We start from the raw sequence: 17,873 nt of genomic DNA on the forward strand, positions 1-17,873 counted from the left end.
TATCTATGGACAGATAAAGTTGTTTTAATAGATAACTTGTTTATTGTTATTTTAATTATATTTTATGATGTTAGACACCATGGAATTTTTTTATTGAAAGGTGGAGCACAAATCTTTTTTAAAAAATAAACAACTGAATAGTCTGTATGGTAAAGCAGCGTGTCAGTTTCCCCAAAGCAAACAGTGTGCTATTGGAGTGCCCCAAGACAATAGCTCCTTCATGTAAACCATTTGCACACAGGTATCAGGTACCTTTAAGGTAGAGTGCCCATTAAGGAAAGATTCCTTCCTATTAATGAATAAAAGGTTAAAAATCAGGTCATCTCCTCACCACATCTGTCCTCTTTTACAGGGGACAGTCCTCTATTTAAAGATGACCTCTTATTAGAAAGACTGACCAATCCAGAGTGTATTTAAAGATAAAAAGCCATAAGAAGGGAAGGGATGCAGAGGTCTTGAAGTTGCCCATGGCTCACCTGGTCACAATCATCCACACTATGGTCAGATGCATTTTATTTCTATTTAAATTATAGTAATAATTTAAATTATAGTAATTAGATGCACATTTAGTAATTATTCCTAAATGTACAGCTATACATATAAATTAGCATATGCAAATGTTATGCAAAACTGTGTCCTCCTTTTGGTGATGCCTAAGTGGCCACCCAGACACATAAGAGTATTCTTCTTTTCCTCAGTTACTGAAGCAAACTATCATTATTCAGCACCGTTTACCAAAGAGCTTTTTGAAGTGAGAGAAAAAGTCATTCCCTGATGAAAGGTCTGGAGTGCCAGGATGAAGTTGGTCTCTCTCAGATGGGAGTTTTAAATCTGAGGGCCCAAAATAGAAAAGCCTTCACTCTGAACCCTCACAGATTGAATAATCTTGACAGATGGAATGCAAAGCTGGGGCTAAAAAATGGGTGCAAATAATTATGAGGAAAAACAGTTTAGTTCCAGAAAAACATCCTGTCCTTAAAAGGCATTGAACAAACTGCCAGAAAATAATATGAACCCTCAACTTCTCAACATATTTTATGTGACATTAATTTATATTATCATCTTTTCGCTTCCTCCAAGGTATCCATCTCAGCCCCATGTCCTTACAGTATGGTCTTATTTTAAAAGCTGATCACCCCTAAATGACCTTTATTTCCACCGAGAATAGAAAATGGCTTTTCCACTCCTGGCTAGGAGGTTCTCATCTCTAAACCTGAAGTGGAAATCAGGGAGCTGCCTATATGTGTTCAAAGATATGTGTTCAATATGTGTTCAACAAATGTGTTCATTTGAATATGTGTTCAAATGAATCGGCATTCCATCAGTTATATGATGCTGCCACAGATTTGAAGCTACCGTGGGGCTTTTCCACAAAGCTGCATTGTTAAATGTTGGCGACTGAGCAAGGTCACCATCTGACCTTACTCCGTGGTTGATCTGGGGGGTGTTCCGGGTGGATGGTGATAGGTTGCTGGAAGCCAGGAAGAGTGCGGGGAGGATTAGGGCAGCTCCAGTACCCAGATGACTGCTGGAAACCGACAGGGGCAAAACTGCGAAGTTTAGGAGCAATGCGGCACCAACACGGCACCGTGAAGGGAGGGCCCAGTTTGGGAGGTAGAGATAGGAATGAAGCTCCAGTACTCCATTTTACAGCATGACTATGGCTTTTATCACCTTCACAGCTTTAGCATAGGGTCAAACTTCTTTGATATAACAAAACTGCCAGAAAATATTGTGAACCTTCATCTTCTCAACATATTTTCTATGACATTAATTTGTATTATCATCTTTCCTCTTCCTCCAAACTATCCATTCAAATTGCAGGATATCAATAACATGGGGAAATGAAGAACTTTGCCCATTTGGAAATAACTGCATATAAAGACTTTCATACTAGACATCTTTCAGATACTACTGGGATGTTTTACAGAGCAGGTGTGGGCATGTACATTTTGCATCTGTTTACATTTTTTTGTAAGCTGGAAGTCAGGAGAGATATCATTGGCAGTCTCCTTCAAGGCCCTTTCAACCACAGGCAACTTCACAGACTAGACAGAATCTAACCCTTTTCTTTGGATAGCAGGTTTAGCACATGTACTTCGCCCTCTTGAATCACAGATGTTGAACAGGTGCTTTACATGCTATTGGTTAGTTCTTCCCCCAACTTTATTGCACAATAACAAATAATACAATGAATACGTTCTTGCTCACATAGCTACTTCTATTCTGAAATGAGTGTATGTTTGTTTTACAACAGGAACAGTGCAGTTCCTTCTGTATCAATGAATGGAACACCCTCCATTCTGGAACCCAGCTATTTTAAAGTGGGATTATTGCAGTGTGCTGAGATACCCAACGGCTAGATTAAGAAAAGAGCATTAAACTGCTAGTCAGCTGTAAGCAAAGACAAGGATTTTGAAGCAAGGACACTATGTTCTCTTGGAAAACATAGCATTAATAATCAGATAGAGGTTCCTTTATCCGATCCCAAAGCATTTTATAACTATTTGATCTAGGATCTCTTTTTCTTTTTTAAAATTCCACTTTGCAGCAGAGATATATTAATGCTGGAGATAGATGATAGTGGGGTTTTTTTTAAAGAGCTGAAGGTAATTTGAAAGTGGAAGTGTTCTTATAGCATTTTCATTCATCCCATGCTTTCATCTGGTGAAACAGGGTGCTCTGGATTTTTGTGTATTTTCCCCCAAAGACCTGCAAAATGTCCTCGACCCAAAGCAACAGTGAGATAAAAGAAATGGCAAATGATGCTTTTCTCAAAACACTCTTTATGGTACACCAACAAAAGCTGCCTGCCCTGCTATTCTATGCTCACACAATATGGCACCTTGGTTGAGGATGGTATTGGTAGCGTGCTCAGGAACCTAACACAGCGTACCACAGAGCTTGCACTATGGCTGCATCACTACTGTACTTAACAAGCAGCCTTTTCATAACGGAGTTGCAATGTACTAGATTGGACTTGCCCAACTTATCAAGCATAGAAGGGCAGTTGAATTAGACTGGTGAAGCCACTCCACACACTCCTGTAGCTAGTTATTTATAGGATCAAGGTATTAGACATCTAGCTTTTCAAAATCCACCACTCATTTTCTGCATGAGAGGTAGAGAAAGCTGTTCTTCAGACTAAAATTGCTTTAATGCCACTCTTGTTTATGGACAGTTAGCACACTCCTGGGCTTCATAACAATTCCAGTGCCCTTACTTTTTTAAACAAATAATAATAAAAATAACAACAACAACAACAACAACAACAGCAACACTCTATCTTCTATTATTATTTGGCTTTTGGACTTAAGCTGATGGCATCCTAGCAACTTCAGATGATTTGACCATGTCAGGTTTGCAGCTCGCTGTGCAATTTTGATGATGACATAATACTATCACTGGAGGGCTCACACTTAAGTCATGGAATGCTAGTAGCCCCAAAATGAAACACTCCATAATACAATGCTATCAGCTGCCAAGCAGAATGTGAAAGATATTGTTATGTATCTGTTTCTACAAATTGGGAATCCTGATCATTTCCATTTAGATTCTTAATGTTCTATTGCCCTTCTCTTCAAAATGCTGTGGCATCTTCCAACCATATGGTCTTGCTGTTTCTAGCCATATTGGTACCAAAATAATCCTTGATAAGCTTTTCAGATTGTTTATTGAAAGGATGAAAACATTTTGATAGCACTTTCCCAGTTTCCTTAGAAAGCATTTCTGTTCAGCTGGAAGGCTTTGATCCCAAGTGTGCAATACCCAACTTACAAATGGGCCACAGCAGATTCAACATTTCCATTTTCTTTTTCAAGTTTTAGAACAATTAGAAATCCAGTCCCACAGAAAACCAAGGGGTGTCAGTAAACAAGCAGAGCAACAAAAACAACTCACAGTGACAATCTGTATCATGATTACAAATATGTTTTACAATAATTCTTTGAAAATGAAAGAAGGTTCACAACTATACCAAAAATGTACTCCTGTGTAGCTTGACAACCCTGACAACCCTGACATCATCAAATCTCCACATGGCTTATTCCAGTTCTATCTAATTCCTGGTTGTCGTCCCCACCCCCCAGATACCATTTATTTTAAGGATAAAAACTGAAATAAGAGCACAAACATGGCTTATATACACAACTTTTAAAATCCAGTTTACAAAATAATCTTCTCAAAGGACCCAGGTCTTCACTGTCACTAGAGTTCTTTTCCAGGCAGCTGAGAAAAAGTGGCCCCAAAGTGGGCAATTAAAATCTCATTAAATTCCATAACTGGAGGACAAAACATACTTCTAAAAAGGACAAAACATACTTCCAGCCAATTACTTTTAGTAAAAAAAAAAAACCCCAAACCTGTACACAATGAAGTCTACAGGTGTTTTCTTCATTTACTATGCACTTGTATGGTAGTGGTGATTTTGCTCAAAATGTTTGGTGTGGACTTTCTATTCTCTAGCTGCAGTGCATTTAGGAGGAATTGCCAGAAAATTCTTAGCATTATTTTTCTTTGCACCTTGTTTTGCTCAAAGAAATGATTTGAACAATAGCCTGTGGCAATATTTTGTGTGTTATTGTCATAAGTTCATTGGCTCCTTTCATGTGGAGGCAGCATATAGGTATCTTTGCCAGCACAGTTCCTGATTGGTGGAGTTTGGTAGTGTTTCTAGAAAGGATCACTGGGGACATGTCTGCTGCTGTTATGACATTTTCCAAACTTCTGTGTTATGTATTTTCTCCTCTCCTCCCATGCTGAGCAGGTATAAGATATGGCAGCTGTTCCCCGCAGTGTAATTTGTGTATAGGTTTGCTCATCCCAAAACTTGGGCAGGTGTGTGTGTGTGTGTGGTTATTTTGTTACAACGATATCAAAAACTTCTTCCTAGCCAGAACTTTTCCCATTGGTATTTGACCCTAGTGCTCTATATTGTTCCATACATTTACTAAAAAACATCATTTGGTTTTTTAAAAAAACTTTACATTTTGAAAAATGCTGCTCTTTGACAGAGAATAGATCTCATTTCGGCAGGGAAACTGGACTGAAATAAAATGGAAGTTTCAACAACATTAATTTCTGTCCAAACTCTTCTGAGAATAATTATTGTGTGATTATTTTTTCCATTACAGATATTATGCAGACTTCAAAGCCTATACTTTGTTTGCCTACAGATGACAGCAAATGAGATTAGACAGCCAGATTTATGATCCTGCAATTCTTTCTTCCCTTTAAAAAAATGAAAATATGTTAACAATTAAAATCACATGGGTTTCAATTGTTCTGGCTCCTAAATAATAAGTGTGTGCATTTGCTTCAGACTAAGTCCAAATCCAAAATAGAAGTGGGCTGCTTTGGGGCAATTTGGGTTCTGTGCAAAGCAAAGTGATTTATCTCCAAAGTGGCCTGAGCTAGATCAGGTTGCTACAAAAGTTTTGGGACCTGTTTCAGAGATTCAAAGTAACACAATCGCCTCAGGCAAGTAAATTTAAAATGGATACCCCCTCCCCCACATGGTCCATAAAAGGAAAACATCAGGCAGGGTGTGGGGAGGAGAGTGTAGTTGTTTGAATGACAGGTCTAGCTTCCAGCCAGGGTCTAACTCTACCAGGACTCTCCTTTTTACTTCCAATCACAGTGCTTTTGGGAGGGACATAGAAGGAACTTATTAGTTGGTGTCAGCTGAGGAGAAAGCAAAATAAAAAATCCTCAACCCATATTTCATTCATCATAACTCCCTAACCCCTGCACATATCTTTCTGAAATTTTGCAGGTTACTTACTTAGAGACAGCTCTATGGAAAATTCAGAAAATCTCAGACATATTCAGAAGTTTTCCTATTTGACTCAGGGTCTGAGTCTGCCTAGGCAAGAAACCCACATAAATATCAGAAGGATAGGTGCAGGGGCTAGAAAGTTATGATGTATGAAAAACAGTTTAAATTGTTTTTGTTGAATTATTATTATTATTATTATTATTATTATTATTATTATTATTATTATTATTATTTTGCTCCATAGCAGAAGCTCTCTGGGCAGTTTACAAAAATTTACCAAAGTGCAATAAGACAGGGGTGGATGATGGAAGTGTAGCATTCAGTGGCAGAGGCAGAAGAACATTTTTCAAACAAACACCTAATGTGGCACTCTCCTAGGTACCACAAAAACTCTTAACTTTCCTAGTCCTGGGAAAGAGAACATATAGGTTTCAGTTAACTATGAACTCCCCCAAACAAGTATCTCCTTGAAATATACTCCCAATATTTTTCACTGTTTTGTGCCACAAATCCCAGGTTTTGTACTGTGTACACAACTGTGTACTAATACATCAAATGTGGGTTCATAGTGAACACACACGCAAAAACCAAATTTGTCATAATACCTCCAAACCTATGCCAACATTTTGTGCTAGTTTTGTGCCACAAACCCTGAGTGACATACCCTGGTGAATGATAAAAAAATCTCTCATACGGTCTCTGAACCAATGCCAAAGTTTTGTGTCTTTTGTGTGACAGATCCCAAATCTAGTTTCGTGTCTTTTGTAAGACAGATCCCGAAACTAGTTTTGCACTCTTTTGTGCCACAGATCCCAAATATCTGAGGTCGTCTTCTAAATGACTCCTTCAAGGGAAGTTTGGAGGACGGCAACAAGGGAGAGGGTCTTCTTGGTGGTGGCCCCCAATTGTGGAATGCTCTCCCCAGTGATGTCTACTTGGCATCAACATTGTTATCTTTTCAGCTCCAAGTTAAAACTTTCCTCTTTCCATTTGATGGGGCTTTAAAATGTTAGGGTTTTTTTTAAAGTAGTTTTATTGTTAATTGATTTAATTGTTTTAAAATGTTTTAATTTTTACATGTTAAATGTTTTATATTATGTTTTATCATGTTGTGAACTGCTCAGAGAGCTTTGGCTATTTGGAATAAATGAAGGAACAACCCTAGTAAAACCATCCACTGTGATTTCAAACTAGAGTTGTCAGCCACAAAACTAGACCCCTCTCGCTCCCCATCATGGTGTTTTCATTATATGGAGAATGAACAGGCACACAAGTCACCTAGTCATAGTCTCCCCATTATGGCAATATGTATTGTATTTCTATTTAAATGATAGAAATTCTTTCTAAATTTGCATCTATACCTGGAAAACTAGCATATGGGAATCTCTGTTTTCTTTTGTCTCCTTTTGTGTGGGTGTGATTGTGGTTGATACATTTGTTTTGTGTGTGTGTGTGTGTGTGTGTGTGTGTGTGTGTGCTGCCACCCTATTTATTTAACTTTATTTATTTTATATGATAGAGACATACATTGAACATGGTTAACTAGGAGTCGATGTACATTGGAATCATGGATCAATGTGAATTTGGCAACACTGGGGTCTGATAGAGGCCTTGTCCTACTTGCCAATTGCACAACGTTGCTGTAATTTTCGGCCATACAAGCCCCTTTGTGTGCCACTGCAAAAGTTTAGGACTGTGGTGTGAAAACAGCAGATTCAACCAATTTAGTTGAAGGAGAAGCCATGGAATCTGTCCAGCACTAAATTATCTGCTTCTGGAATACCAAAAAAACCCATAAGCTTTCCAAGCATGGAATGCATTATTCATGTCTATCTACTTTTTTCATAGTTTGCATAATCATGCTAAAACAAAAAGCCCTCAACAAAACCCAGTACAATTTATCTTGGTCTGTTTTGCACTCCTGCGCTACACCATTCACCCAGGAATATGATAAATTACCCCCAAACAAAAAGTACAATAAAATAATAATTAGAGATTTAAATCCAGAGCCAGGCTGCAACATTTCCAATTAAGCATTTGCTCCAGCTGGCCCAGAAAAAAAAATACTGTTCCTGTTTTGCCTTTGGCGGGATTCTGGAGAAAGCTGCTTACAATTTTTGTTACTACTTATTATTATTTATTATTTTCAATTAAATAAAATATTTCTGTCCCTTCCTTCCATCCTTGTGAGATTCTTCTTAACTACTAGCTATCATCAAATGGCAACAAGTAAATACAATAATACCAAGAATCAAAACCAAAACAAATAACAGCTTAATAAACCAGTGGAAAAATAAGACAGAACATCAGCAAAACACAAAACAAACGTAAAAAGCATAATCACATGACCAGCAAACATATATACAGGCTTGGATCCAGGGAAGCTCCAGCAGATACTGGTTGTAGAAGGTGAGTTTCCTACCCTGCCCTGCCCCTGCCAGTTTCCCCCCAGCCCCTTAAAAAGCATTTAAGGGTAGTGGACCCCTCCGTATAGGGCAGACTGTGGTGATGGGGAGGACTGCTGAAAATCAGGTCGGGATTCATCTCTCACTGACCCCCTTCCATTGGTGCTTGTCTGGATCCAAGCCATGGAGTCTAAACCTTCAGTTGTTCGTACGTGCTGCTGTTATACTCATTCTCCAAGTTAAATCTCTTGCTAGAAGGGCTGCATTGTGGTTTCAGCACAAGCACAGAAACAAGAATTATAAGACAGTTAGGGCAAACGGTTGCAGATTAAGTGCCCAAAGCATACATCAGGCAAAGAAGAGCTTTCAGTAGTGGGGAAAGAAGGGGAGGCTTAGTTTGGCTAAAGATCCTTGGTATGAGAAGAGGGGTGTTAGAAATATATAGAAATTCCCCTATATCCATCTGTAAAATGCTGGAGGGCGTGAGAGAGGAATCTGCATTCATGAATAGCATGGCAACATAAGGGAAGCAGCCTTCTGCCTTCCCCTGTATTATACTGTGGTCAGGTTACCCACACAGGCACCAAAGACAGCCAGGCTAGATTAACTGACATAACACAGGCCGTCTGTTTACTCAATACTTAACAACTGTAATTAATTGGCATCGATTCAGGAAAGAGCAACAGCCTTGCAGTTGCAACATAGCATCTCTCTCAGTTTCAAATGCATTTACTCAATATTGGTCTACCTAAGTATTGTCAAAACAAAATTAATCTCTCTCAGATGTTCCGAGAGCAGTATTGCCTCTAAGCAACACTAGACAGGGCAGCCCTGCTTCCATGGCAGCAGACTGGTGGAATGCTCCCTTCCTGGCACCGTCTGGCCTCACATGATTCTTTCTGAAGATCGGGAGCGGCAGGAGGCAAAGGAAAGACAGGGGAGACCAAGCAGTATGGGTTAAAAAAAGGACCACCCCACAGCAGCATTAGGTAGGGATGAGGGAGGAATCTAGTGGGTCCAGAAATGGGAGAACTCAGGGAGGTGTGTGCCTGTATGTGTATGAAGTGGTCCCTGTTCATCTTGAGGAAAAATCCAGAATAGAGGAAGGGTGAGTAGAAGCTATTTGGCCAAGGAACAGTGGCCACTTATGAAATGACAAAAAAGAGGACACACATCACAAAGAAGGGGACACTGTTCTGCATCTAATTTGCTTATGTTATTTGCATATTAATGATTGTAATGTAATTAGAAACATAATACATCTCACAAGGTCTGGAAGAGTGTGACCAGGTGACATGTGTTCCTAGCTGTTCTGCTAATGGGTAACAGTTGTTATGGGCAACCCTTCAAAGAGAGGACACCTTCAAATCCAGTTCTCTGACAGCCCTTTATACAGAGGACTGTCCTCTGTAAAAGAGGATGCATGGCCACCTTTGCAAGGTCCAGTGCACAATAGAGAAATACCATTTCAGAATTTCACATACTGTACTACAGTCTGTTGAGAACAGTAGTAGGCGATATCTGCCCCTTCAGATGTTTTGCCCTACAGCTTCCATGATCCCTCATCATTAGGGGTATGCTAGCTAAGGCTCATGGGAGTTGTAAGGAGAAACATCTGCAGGGCCACAACTTGCCCATTCCTACTTTAGAACAAACACTGAATTATTATTATTATTATTATTATTATTATTATTATTATTATTATTATTAGTTTAAACTGTCACAAGAAAGCACATCGATTAAAGCAATAGGAGTCTACCTATCCTGGAAACAATGGTGAAAAATGTACTGCAAATGTAGGCCCAGTGCAGCCTAAGGAGTGTATTTGGATGGAAATCTGGGAAATCATGGTACTCCCATGAAACTACTTGGGAATGTGCATGGGACTATTTGGATCCTGGCCATAATAGAGTACATGCAGTTGATTTAGAATACAATCTTATGCATGTTCAGACAGAAAAAAAGACCTATAATTCCCAGCATTCCCCAGCCAGTATGCAAGTAGTGAGAGCCCCTCTCTGCCTATGGTTATCCTTTGCATGAAAGGACCTCCCAAAAATCTTGCTCAGTCCTTAGTTATCTTATATAAGCAGGATATGCAACAGAATGTTGCAGTGTAGAATATTCCTGATCAGGGTTTTCACCGACCAACCATGCCCTCTTCCATAATACTCAATTTCATTCTCCTCGCTCGCCCCAGACCAGTTTCCCACTTCCTCACAATGGTCAGTCAGTATTCCATGCTGAGTGAGCATACTCAGGCCTCATTAGGTTGTTCTGTCACCCCATCCCGTTCTTTAGTGTTTGTGTTTCAAAATTTTGTGTATTTCTACAAACTGTGGGTTTTTTCCCAGGCCTCCTTCTGCTTCCCAGTTGTGGGTGGATGGTGCTGTCTATCTGTATCAGGATCCACATTCTGAAATCAGTTCACTGGTGGTATATAGGATGAATGATAGGGACTGATAAGAACAGGTAGTTGTGCCAACTGATAAAACATAAGAGCCCTATTTTTCTATTTTCAGCAAAGTGTATTTTCAATTTGCCTGGCTCAGTTTTCAACATTGGCAACGACCTCATGTTCTATGGTGATGATGTATACTATTCATTTGGTCACAGTCATTCAGGTTTTTCACCCCTAATGAAGAGCCATGTAGAAACTCTAGGGACCTGCCAAGGATTTTGTTGTATTTCAGTGTCTTCTAAACAAGCTTACTTCTCAGTGGGGACAAAAGGCAGATAGGATGCCCAAAACCTGAAACAGGAAGTAGTTGCCCCAGAATGAGAGAGGCTTCTACCCAAAGAAGTCAAGCAAGGACTATGGCTATGGCTGTGTGACACAAGCTATGAGAAACATAAGCAACAGCTTCTGCATTTGACAAACCTGTTGCTATGGCTACCTACCAAATTTCAGACAACCAGAGCTCACTCAGAAGAACAATTCATGCTGCATAGGGGAACTATACCACAGACGCTTGGATATATGTACAAAAAATTTAAAAAACAAAAAATATTTTAAAGAAAGCTTGATATCTTTATATAGTGGTAAACCAAAATGTTCATAACTTTAAAAACAACAACAGATTTTTGGTTATAAGAATTTGAATGAAAGCTGGGAGCTAAAGCTGTTTTCTACAGCGATGCAAGGGTTGAGGGTATATGGGATGGAAAGACGGAGAGCAGACAAGCTGGGGGAGAAACAGGGTCACATAAATGAGGCATGAGTGAAAAAAGAGAGGCAGCACCAGAACAAAAAAGTACATCAGGCATATGACCTTGGATGGAACCAGAAGGTGGAATACTACTGCTATGCTACCTAAATCTCCTCCTATTGCCCAGAAATGACCTTCCTTTCAAAGAGAAATCCCTTGGGATCCTTTTTGCAAAAGCTAAGCATCTGGGGAGGCTGAGTTATAATAGAATCTAGTTGGCCATGACTGGAAATGAGTCCATGTGATTCAGAGGAAAGAAGGCAAATAAGAGATAAAATGAGCATGGGAGCGAAGCAAATGTGCTATTGCAGGGATCGGGAACCTGGTACTCTCCAGATGTTTTGAACTACAACTCCCATCAGCTGCAGACAGCATGGCCAATAGTCAGGGATTATGGGAGCTCTACATCAAAACAACTGGTGGGCACCTTCCTCTATATTACTGGGACCTGTTGGCTCTACTATAGCTACTGGATCTGTTATTAGAGGTTGTACCCCATGCATGAACACAACCTTTAGAATTAAAGATTTTAAGCAATTAATTTGATTAGCTGATTGAAATAAACTTTTTTTTTTATTGAAACAAATGTATTGTTTTAGGATTATTACTGAAGTAATATACATGAATTGGAGACTGTTTAATGAGAATAACAATTGCTGTGACACAAATTATTAATTGTATGGAACTCGATACATGGTACGGCCATCCATTAGTACTGAATGCTGTACTATATGATACTCAAAGACACAGTAACTGATGTTAATGACTTAGCTGTACCACTGTCCCCTTTGTCATATTTGTTGCTAATGTGCGAAACTGTATGAACTGTGTTGTGAATATCATAAAGACTTATTGGCAAACTTCAAGTACACCCCATCCAGTTAAATGGAAAAAATAACAACAGATCAACAAGACCGGACTGGTATCCATGAATAATCTATTACAGGACAGATCAAGAAGAGAAAGTGACAAATCACCACATAATTTAATGGTGGTGCAGTGCTAGCCTAATAACATTGTGCTAGCGTAACCCAAAATTTGGACAGCAAATTACCACTAGTAGCCCAGCGGCTACTTAAAATGGCTACTCGCTAGTAGCTACAGTACACATAACAAAAACACAGACATGGCCAGTCTCTGCAATAAACCCAGATGCCAAGTCTGTCCACATATTATTACAAGACCTAGGCCAGAGCTACACCTCGTATCATATCAATGCAATTCTATCATGGTGATGCCATATCCCTCATGCATATTTATACTTCATAGCGCACACAATGACATCTGTCATGGAATTGTGGATAATACGGAATAGAAAACAAGAAATAATGCTAGAAAAGCAGTTTTTGGAATGTGCAATGTGCCCCAACAGTTTTCAGTGGACGTCAATACCATTAAAAAACACTCATGTAGATCTAGTCCTGATATCATGAGCAATAACATCAGAGGCTCATTCAACTAATCATGTAATCAATGCTGATCAATACCCTCAAGGGCCATTTTGTTTTCTACTTAGGAAGAATAAATTAGTCTCTACACGACGTCAAGAAGAGCCACGTTTAGAAACCTGTGGAAGAACTGCTGACCTGTAAGTTGCCAATCTTCTGCAAAGACATTTAAATTTTAAAATGGAGCACCCAGTGTAAACTTATTGAAGTAGAATCAAACTTTCCCATTCATTCTATCAATTTAGGCTTGAATTGAAACAATGATTTCTTATGTCAATAACACCAGGATGAATGTGTTATCACCAGTTACTGTTAGGAGTCTGTTACTTTGCTAATTGAAAGCTTTTGATAGAATTGCCACAGAATTCTTTTTTTTTTTTACATTCGACCTCTCTGTTTACAGTTCCCCCCTCTCTATACATTTACTTGCCAACTGAGGATAACCATGGATCTGATGAAGCGTAATCTAGTCCACAAAATTGTATGCCATAATGAATTGACAGTGTCCTAATTTAATTCTCAGTTAAACAGCACACACCAGGCTATTGCAGTGAAACTACTTCGATGTATAGCAGTTTTTGTTTTTTTAAAGAACAGACTGAAAATCAATCATTTAAGAACCTCAACACTTTGCCCTGCCTAGATCTGAAGGAGTTAAACATGCATTTCCAGTTTTACACAGTGTTTTACAACAATCTGCATTTGGGTTTCATAAGCAATAGTCAGAAACCACTCTGTCAACTTTCTACAAGTGAACTGAGGGCTCATTATAATCAATTAGTGCTCATATGCATTCAGTATTCATACCATTTGTGCCACAGCCAACTATACATCCAGAAGAATTATGGCTACAAACCAACCTCATTAAAATTCAGACTCTTTGAAAAGAAACACCTCATTAAAACAGTGCATATTTCTCCACATACCAAAGCCCAGATTAAGAGAATGGATACCACTTACCTAGCATGCGAACACATTTGGCATTCTGCTCTGGACCATCAAATGAGATTTCTCCACACCTCTGAAAAAAGAGGGGAACAAATTCAATACAAGGCCCTAAGACTGAAGACATATTTAATCCATACTAACTTCGTAAGTTTGATTGCTTCTCTCCCCCCCACCCACATGGCCATGCCTTGATCCAAATATTAGGAAGTACAGTCATTTTAGGAGTCAAAGTCCTATGTAATGAGAGCCTTTTTATTAAGAAAGAGAAAATGGCTTTCACTGAGGGATAACAGAGAGTGGAAAATCCTAAAAAACAAATCTAGGACTAGTTCTAGGGCTCCATCACGCCAGTATTTTATTGCACTCTCAACATGCCTGTTTTGCTGTTTTGCAGTGCAGTACTCACATGACGTTATGCCTGTCCTGCAGTCACCCCACCTCTTTCCCTCCATTTTTCATGATTTCCTAGAGTGGGGCAAGTCTGTTTTATTTCCTCCACGTGGGATTAAAGCATTCCCCCGCCCCATGTATTGCTGTCCTTGCGCTATGTCCTTTGTTGAGGCCATGTGCTTTGAAGGGAGGTCTGGCTGACAAAAGAGGAGGGTGGGGCAGTTCTCCTTCTCCAGCACACTGTGTCGAACAAACAGGCTTGTGCTGAGTTGGTTGAACAGACTTTCGCTACTCCAACCCCATCCCGCCTATGGGGATTAACAAAAATGCTTACATCTGTCATTTTTAAAGATGAAGAGATGAAACTTGGTACCATGATATCTCTTATGCAGGGCTTTAGGCAAGCCAATTTTGAAGCACATCAGTTCATCCCTTGATTTTTTAAGAAATTTTTTAAAAATTCTCCCTTCAACCACCCCCCTCAACACACACTTCTTTCTGATTCCGCATTAATCGACCTCTGCACATTTATGGAGGGAGCTTTTACCCTTTACTTTGCAGATGCACAGCTGATCTCTATTTTTCAGTTTATAAAAATAAAGGTCAGCTGTGCACCCCCAAAGTAAAGATTAAAAGCTCCCTCCATAAATGCACAAGGGTGAATAAATGCAGATTCAGAGGGCTGTGTGTGTGTTTATGTTTATGGGGGGGATGGTTTGAGGGGAGAAAAAAATTAAAAATTTCTTAAAAATCAAGGAATGAACTGATCTGTTTCAAGCTTGGCATGCCCAAAGCCCTACTTAAGAGCTATCATGGTGCCAAGTTTCATCTCTATATCTTTAAAAATGATGGAACTGTAAGCATTTTGGCTAATTCCCATAGGCTATAATAGAGTGGTTATCCAAAAATAAGCAGACTGCACACCCCTACTAGACAGCAAAGCTGGGGGGAAGGCAGGCATCCATCAACAACAAGAACCAATGAACTGGAGGAGGAAGGAGAAGGGGCAGGGTGGGAGAATGAATAAGTTGAAGTAGTGCTACAACGCAGGCATATGTAACGGAGGTCAAAACCGCAGGTCCATATCAGAAAAAAAAGTAGGTGTGATGGAGCTCCTATACTACTGCTTCATAGCAGTATGGAAGTGCACTGATAACTGTTGGGGCACATTCCATACACCACTTTCATAGCGTTATTTCTTGCTTTTTATTCCACATTATCCAAAATACTGCAACAAATGCCACTGTGTAGGGTGACCATGTGAAAAGGATGACAAGGCTCCTGTATCTTTAACAGTTGTATTGAAAAGGGAATTTCAGCAGGTGTCATTCGTATATATTGAGAACCTGGTGAAATTTCCTCTTCATCACCACAGTTAAAGCTGCAGGTGCCCTGCCCTCTTTTAAATCTGGTCACTCTAGTATAGCTCCTGCACTTTAACTGTTGTGATGAAGAGGGAATTTCACCAGGTTCTCCATACATACAAATGACACCTGCTGAAATTCCCTTTTCTATGCAACTGTTAAAGATACAGGAGCCCTTTCATCCTTTTGGTCACCCTACCACTGTGTGTCCTACGAGGTATAAACGTGCAAGAGTGATATATCGTTACCATGATGGGATTGTAATGATTTGACATTAGGTGTAGGTCTGGCCCAGGTTTCACTAAGGGCATGTCTAGACCTAGGGATTAAAGGGGGAGGATCTAGCGATATGGTGATTGCGAGATCCTCCCCTTCAGTCTACACGTGGCGTGTGACGTCCAGGGAGGATGACTACTCTCTCTTCTGAGTGGCTGGTGGGGCTTCCCAGGGAGTCTCTCAGACTGATGCCTTGCTCTGAAGTCCTCAAAGTGAGGCATTGGGCGGTGTCTCTGCAGAGAGCTGTACCAGCTGCTCTCCCGCTGTGGTTTGCTTCAGTGGGTTTCTGGAACACTCTCTCTGTGTGTGTGCAGGGCACAAAGGATCCACTACCCCGTGGGTCTGCCACCTGAGGTGGAGGGATTCAGCCCACCTCATGGAAGGGCCGACCCTGCCTGCTCCTGCTTTAGAGTAAAAAATTAAAGAAGACTTATCTTCTAGACACATAAGTAATGTATGTTTTGCTCCTGAGAGTCCTAGTTCAAGTGATCCAGTTCCCAACAAATACAACCCATTTGACATAAAACAGCCATGAAAATATTTATTTATTTATTACATTTTTATACTGCCCAATAGCCGAAGTTCTCTGGGTGGTTCACAAAAATTAAAACCAAGAAGAGCATAAAAACAACCAACAATTTAAAAACACGAATACAAAATACAATATATAAAACACAACTAGGATTAAAACCACACAGCAAAAATTGATATAGGTTAAAATATGGGATTAAAACAACAAAGTTTAAATTTAAGTTAAATTAAGAGTTAAAATACTGAGAAAATAAAAGGACTTCAGCTGGCGACGAAAGGAGTACACTGTAGGTGCCTAGTGAACCTCTCTGGGGAGCTCATTCCACAGCCGGGGTGCCACAGCAGAGAAAGCCCTCTGGGATAGTTGGAAGAGTATCATTTTCCTTCTCAGTGTACCTTTATGGAAGGATCGTTTATAGATAGGCAACCTTTTCCATCAATTTAAAGCCATAGCAGCAGCTTATGCATTCCATTTAAAAATGTATATGTGTGGCATGGATGTGTGTGAGTATATACATTCAACACCTCTCCAATTTCTTTTGGCAGAAAAGTAGAAAGGTGGGATGAGAACTGGACAACATACACAATGTACTAGATGATTGGCAAAGAAATTTCTATCACTTTGCTACCCTTTCTAATTGTTGAGAAAATGCAAGTAGTGTCACAGTTGCTATATTTTGTTTGGTTTACTTGCTTAATTAATTTCAGTGTCTATTATTTAAAATTCTTTAATTCAGATTACAGTTTGAATTGAAAACCAAAGTAAGCATGCCCTCTTTGGAAAAGATGGAATTCAAAAGGCATTGAAAAAAGTGACTTAACTGCCTAGCAAAAACATTTTTGTTCCAAAAACGCTGGGAGTTTTCAAGATGGTTAACTCGGACTTCAATGTATTCTTTACTCAAAAATGAATGGGAGATTTCCCTTGGACTTCCATGAAAAATGGATTCATTCCTCAAGTATGTTTTAGGAGCCATGGCTCTACACCGGTGAGCTCATTCAATATTTTCCAAGAATGCAATACATTTTACTCTGGTTTACCACAGGAGGAAATGGACTATACAGTACAACACTGTTTGGTTAAGAAAATCATTTTTTCCTTTCCTCATTTCACAGTATTTAATAGGCTTCTTCATTCTGACTGATTTTTTTAAATTTAATAGAGCAGAAAATGTCCTGCTTTAAAATATATACATTGGGGTTATTAGTGCCTGAGTAGAAAGATAGCTGTATATTTTCCAGATAAATTATGTGTAGGGGTGGGGGTGGTCTATATTTTAAATACTTCATTCATTAACTTTTTCTTAGTCATTCACTGTTATTAATATATATATATTTTCCAACAAATAAGGCATTGACAAACAACTCAAAGATTTCTCTCCTCTTACAATGAATCCCTTTCAAGTCTCTCATTATTACAAAACAATAATAAGTCCTGCCTGTCTAATGGACCTGGTACGTATGTTACGGGGTGAAATAGCTATGCCTCCTTTTATTCCTCCTTCATCCCTGTGGTATTTCAACTT

General features: G+C 39.4%; 1 protein-coding gene across 1 annotated transcript in view; it reads right to left on the reverse strand.

Moving 5' to 3' along the window:
- The window catches only part of PDE7B (phosphodiesterase 7B), a 167,237-nt gene that overhangs the window by 96,875 nt on the left and 52,489 nt on the right, over positions 1–17,873 (reverse strand). The window contains exon 2 of the mRNA XM_063124637.1: positions 13,799–13,859. Coding sequence (XP_062980707.1) covers positions 13,799–13,859 — 61 coding nt within the window. The remainder of the gene's footprint in view (positions 1–13,798; positions 13,860–17,873) is intronic.

The sequence above is a fragment of the Elgaria multicarinata genome, chromosome 4 (assembly GCF_023053635.1).
Source record: "Elgaria multicarinata webbii isolate HBS135686 ecotype San Diego chromosome 4, rElgMul1.1.pri, whole genome shotgun sequence".
Taxonomy (NCBI): domain Eukaryota; kingdom Metazoa; phylum Chordata; class Lepidosauria; order Squamata; family Anguidae; genus Elgaria; species Elgaria multicarinata.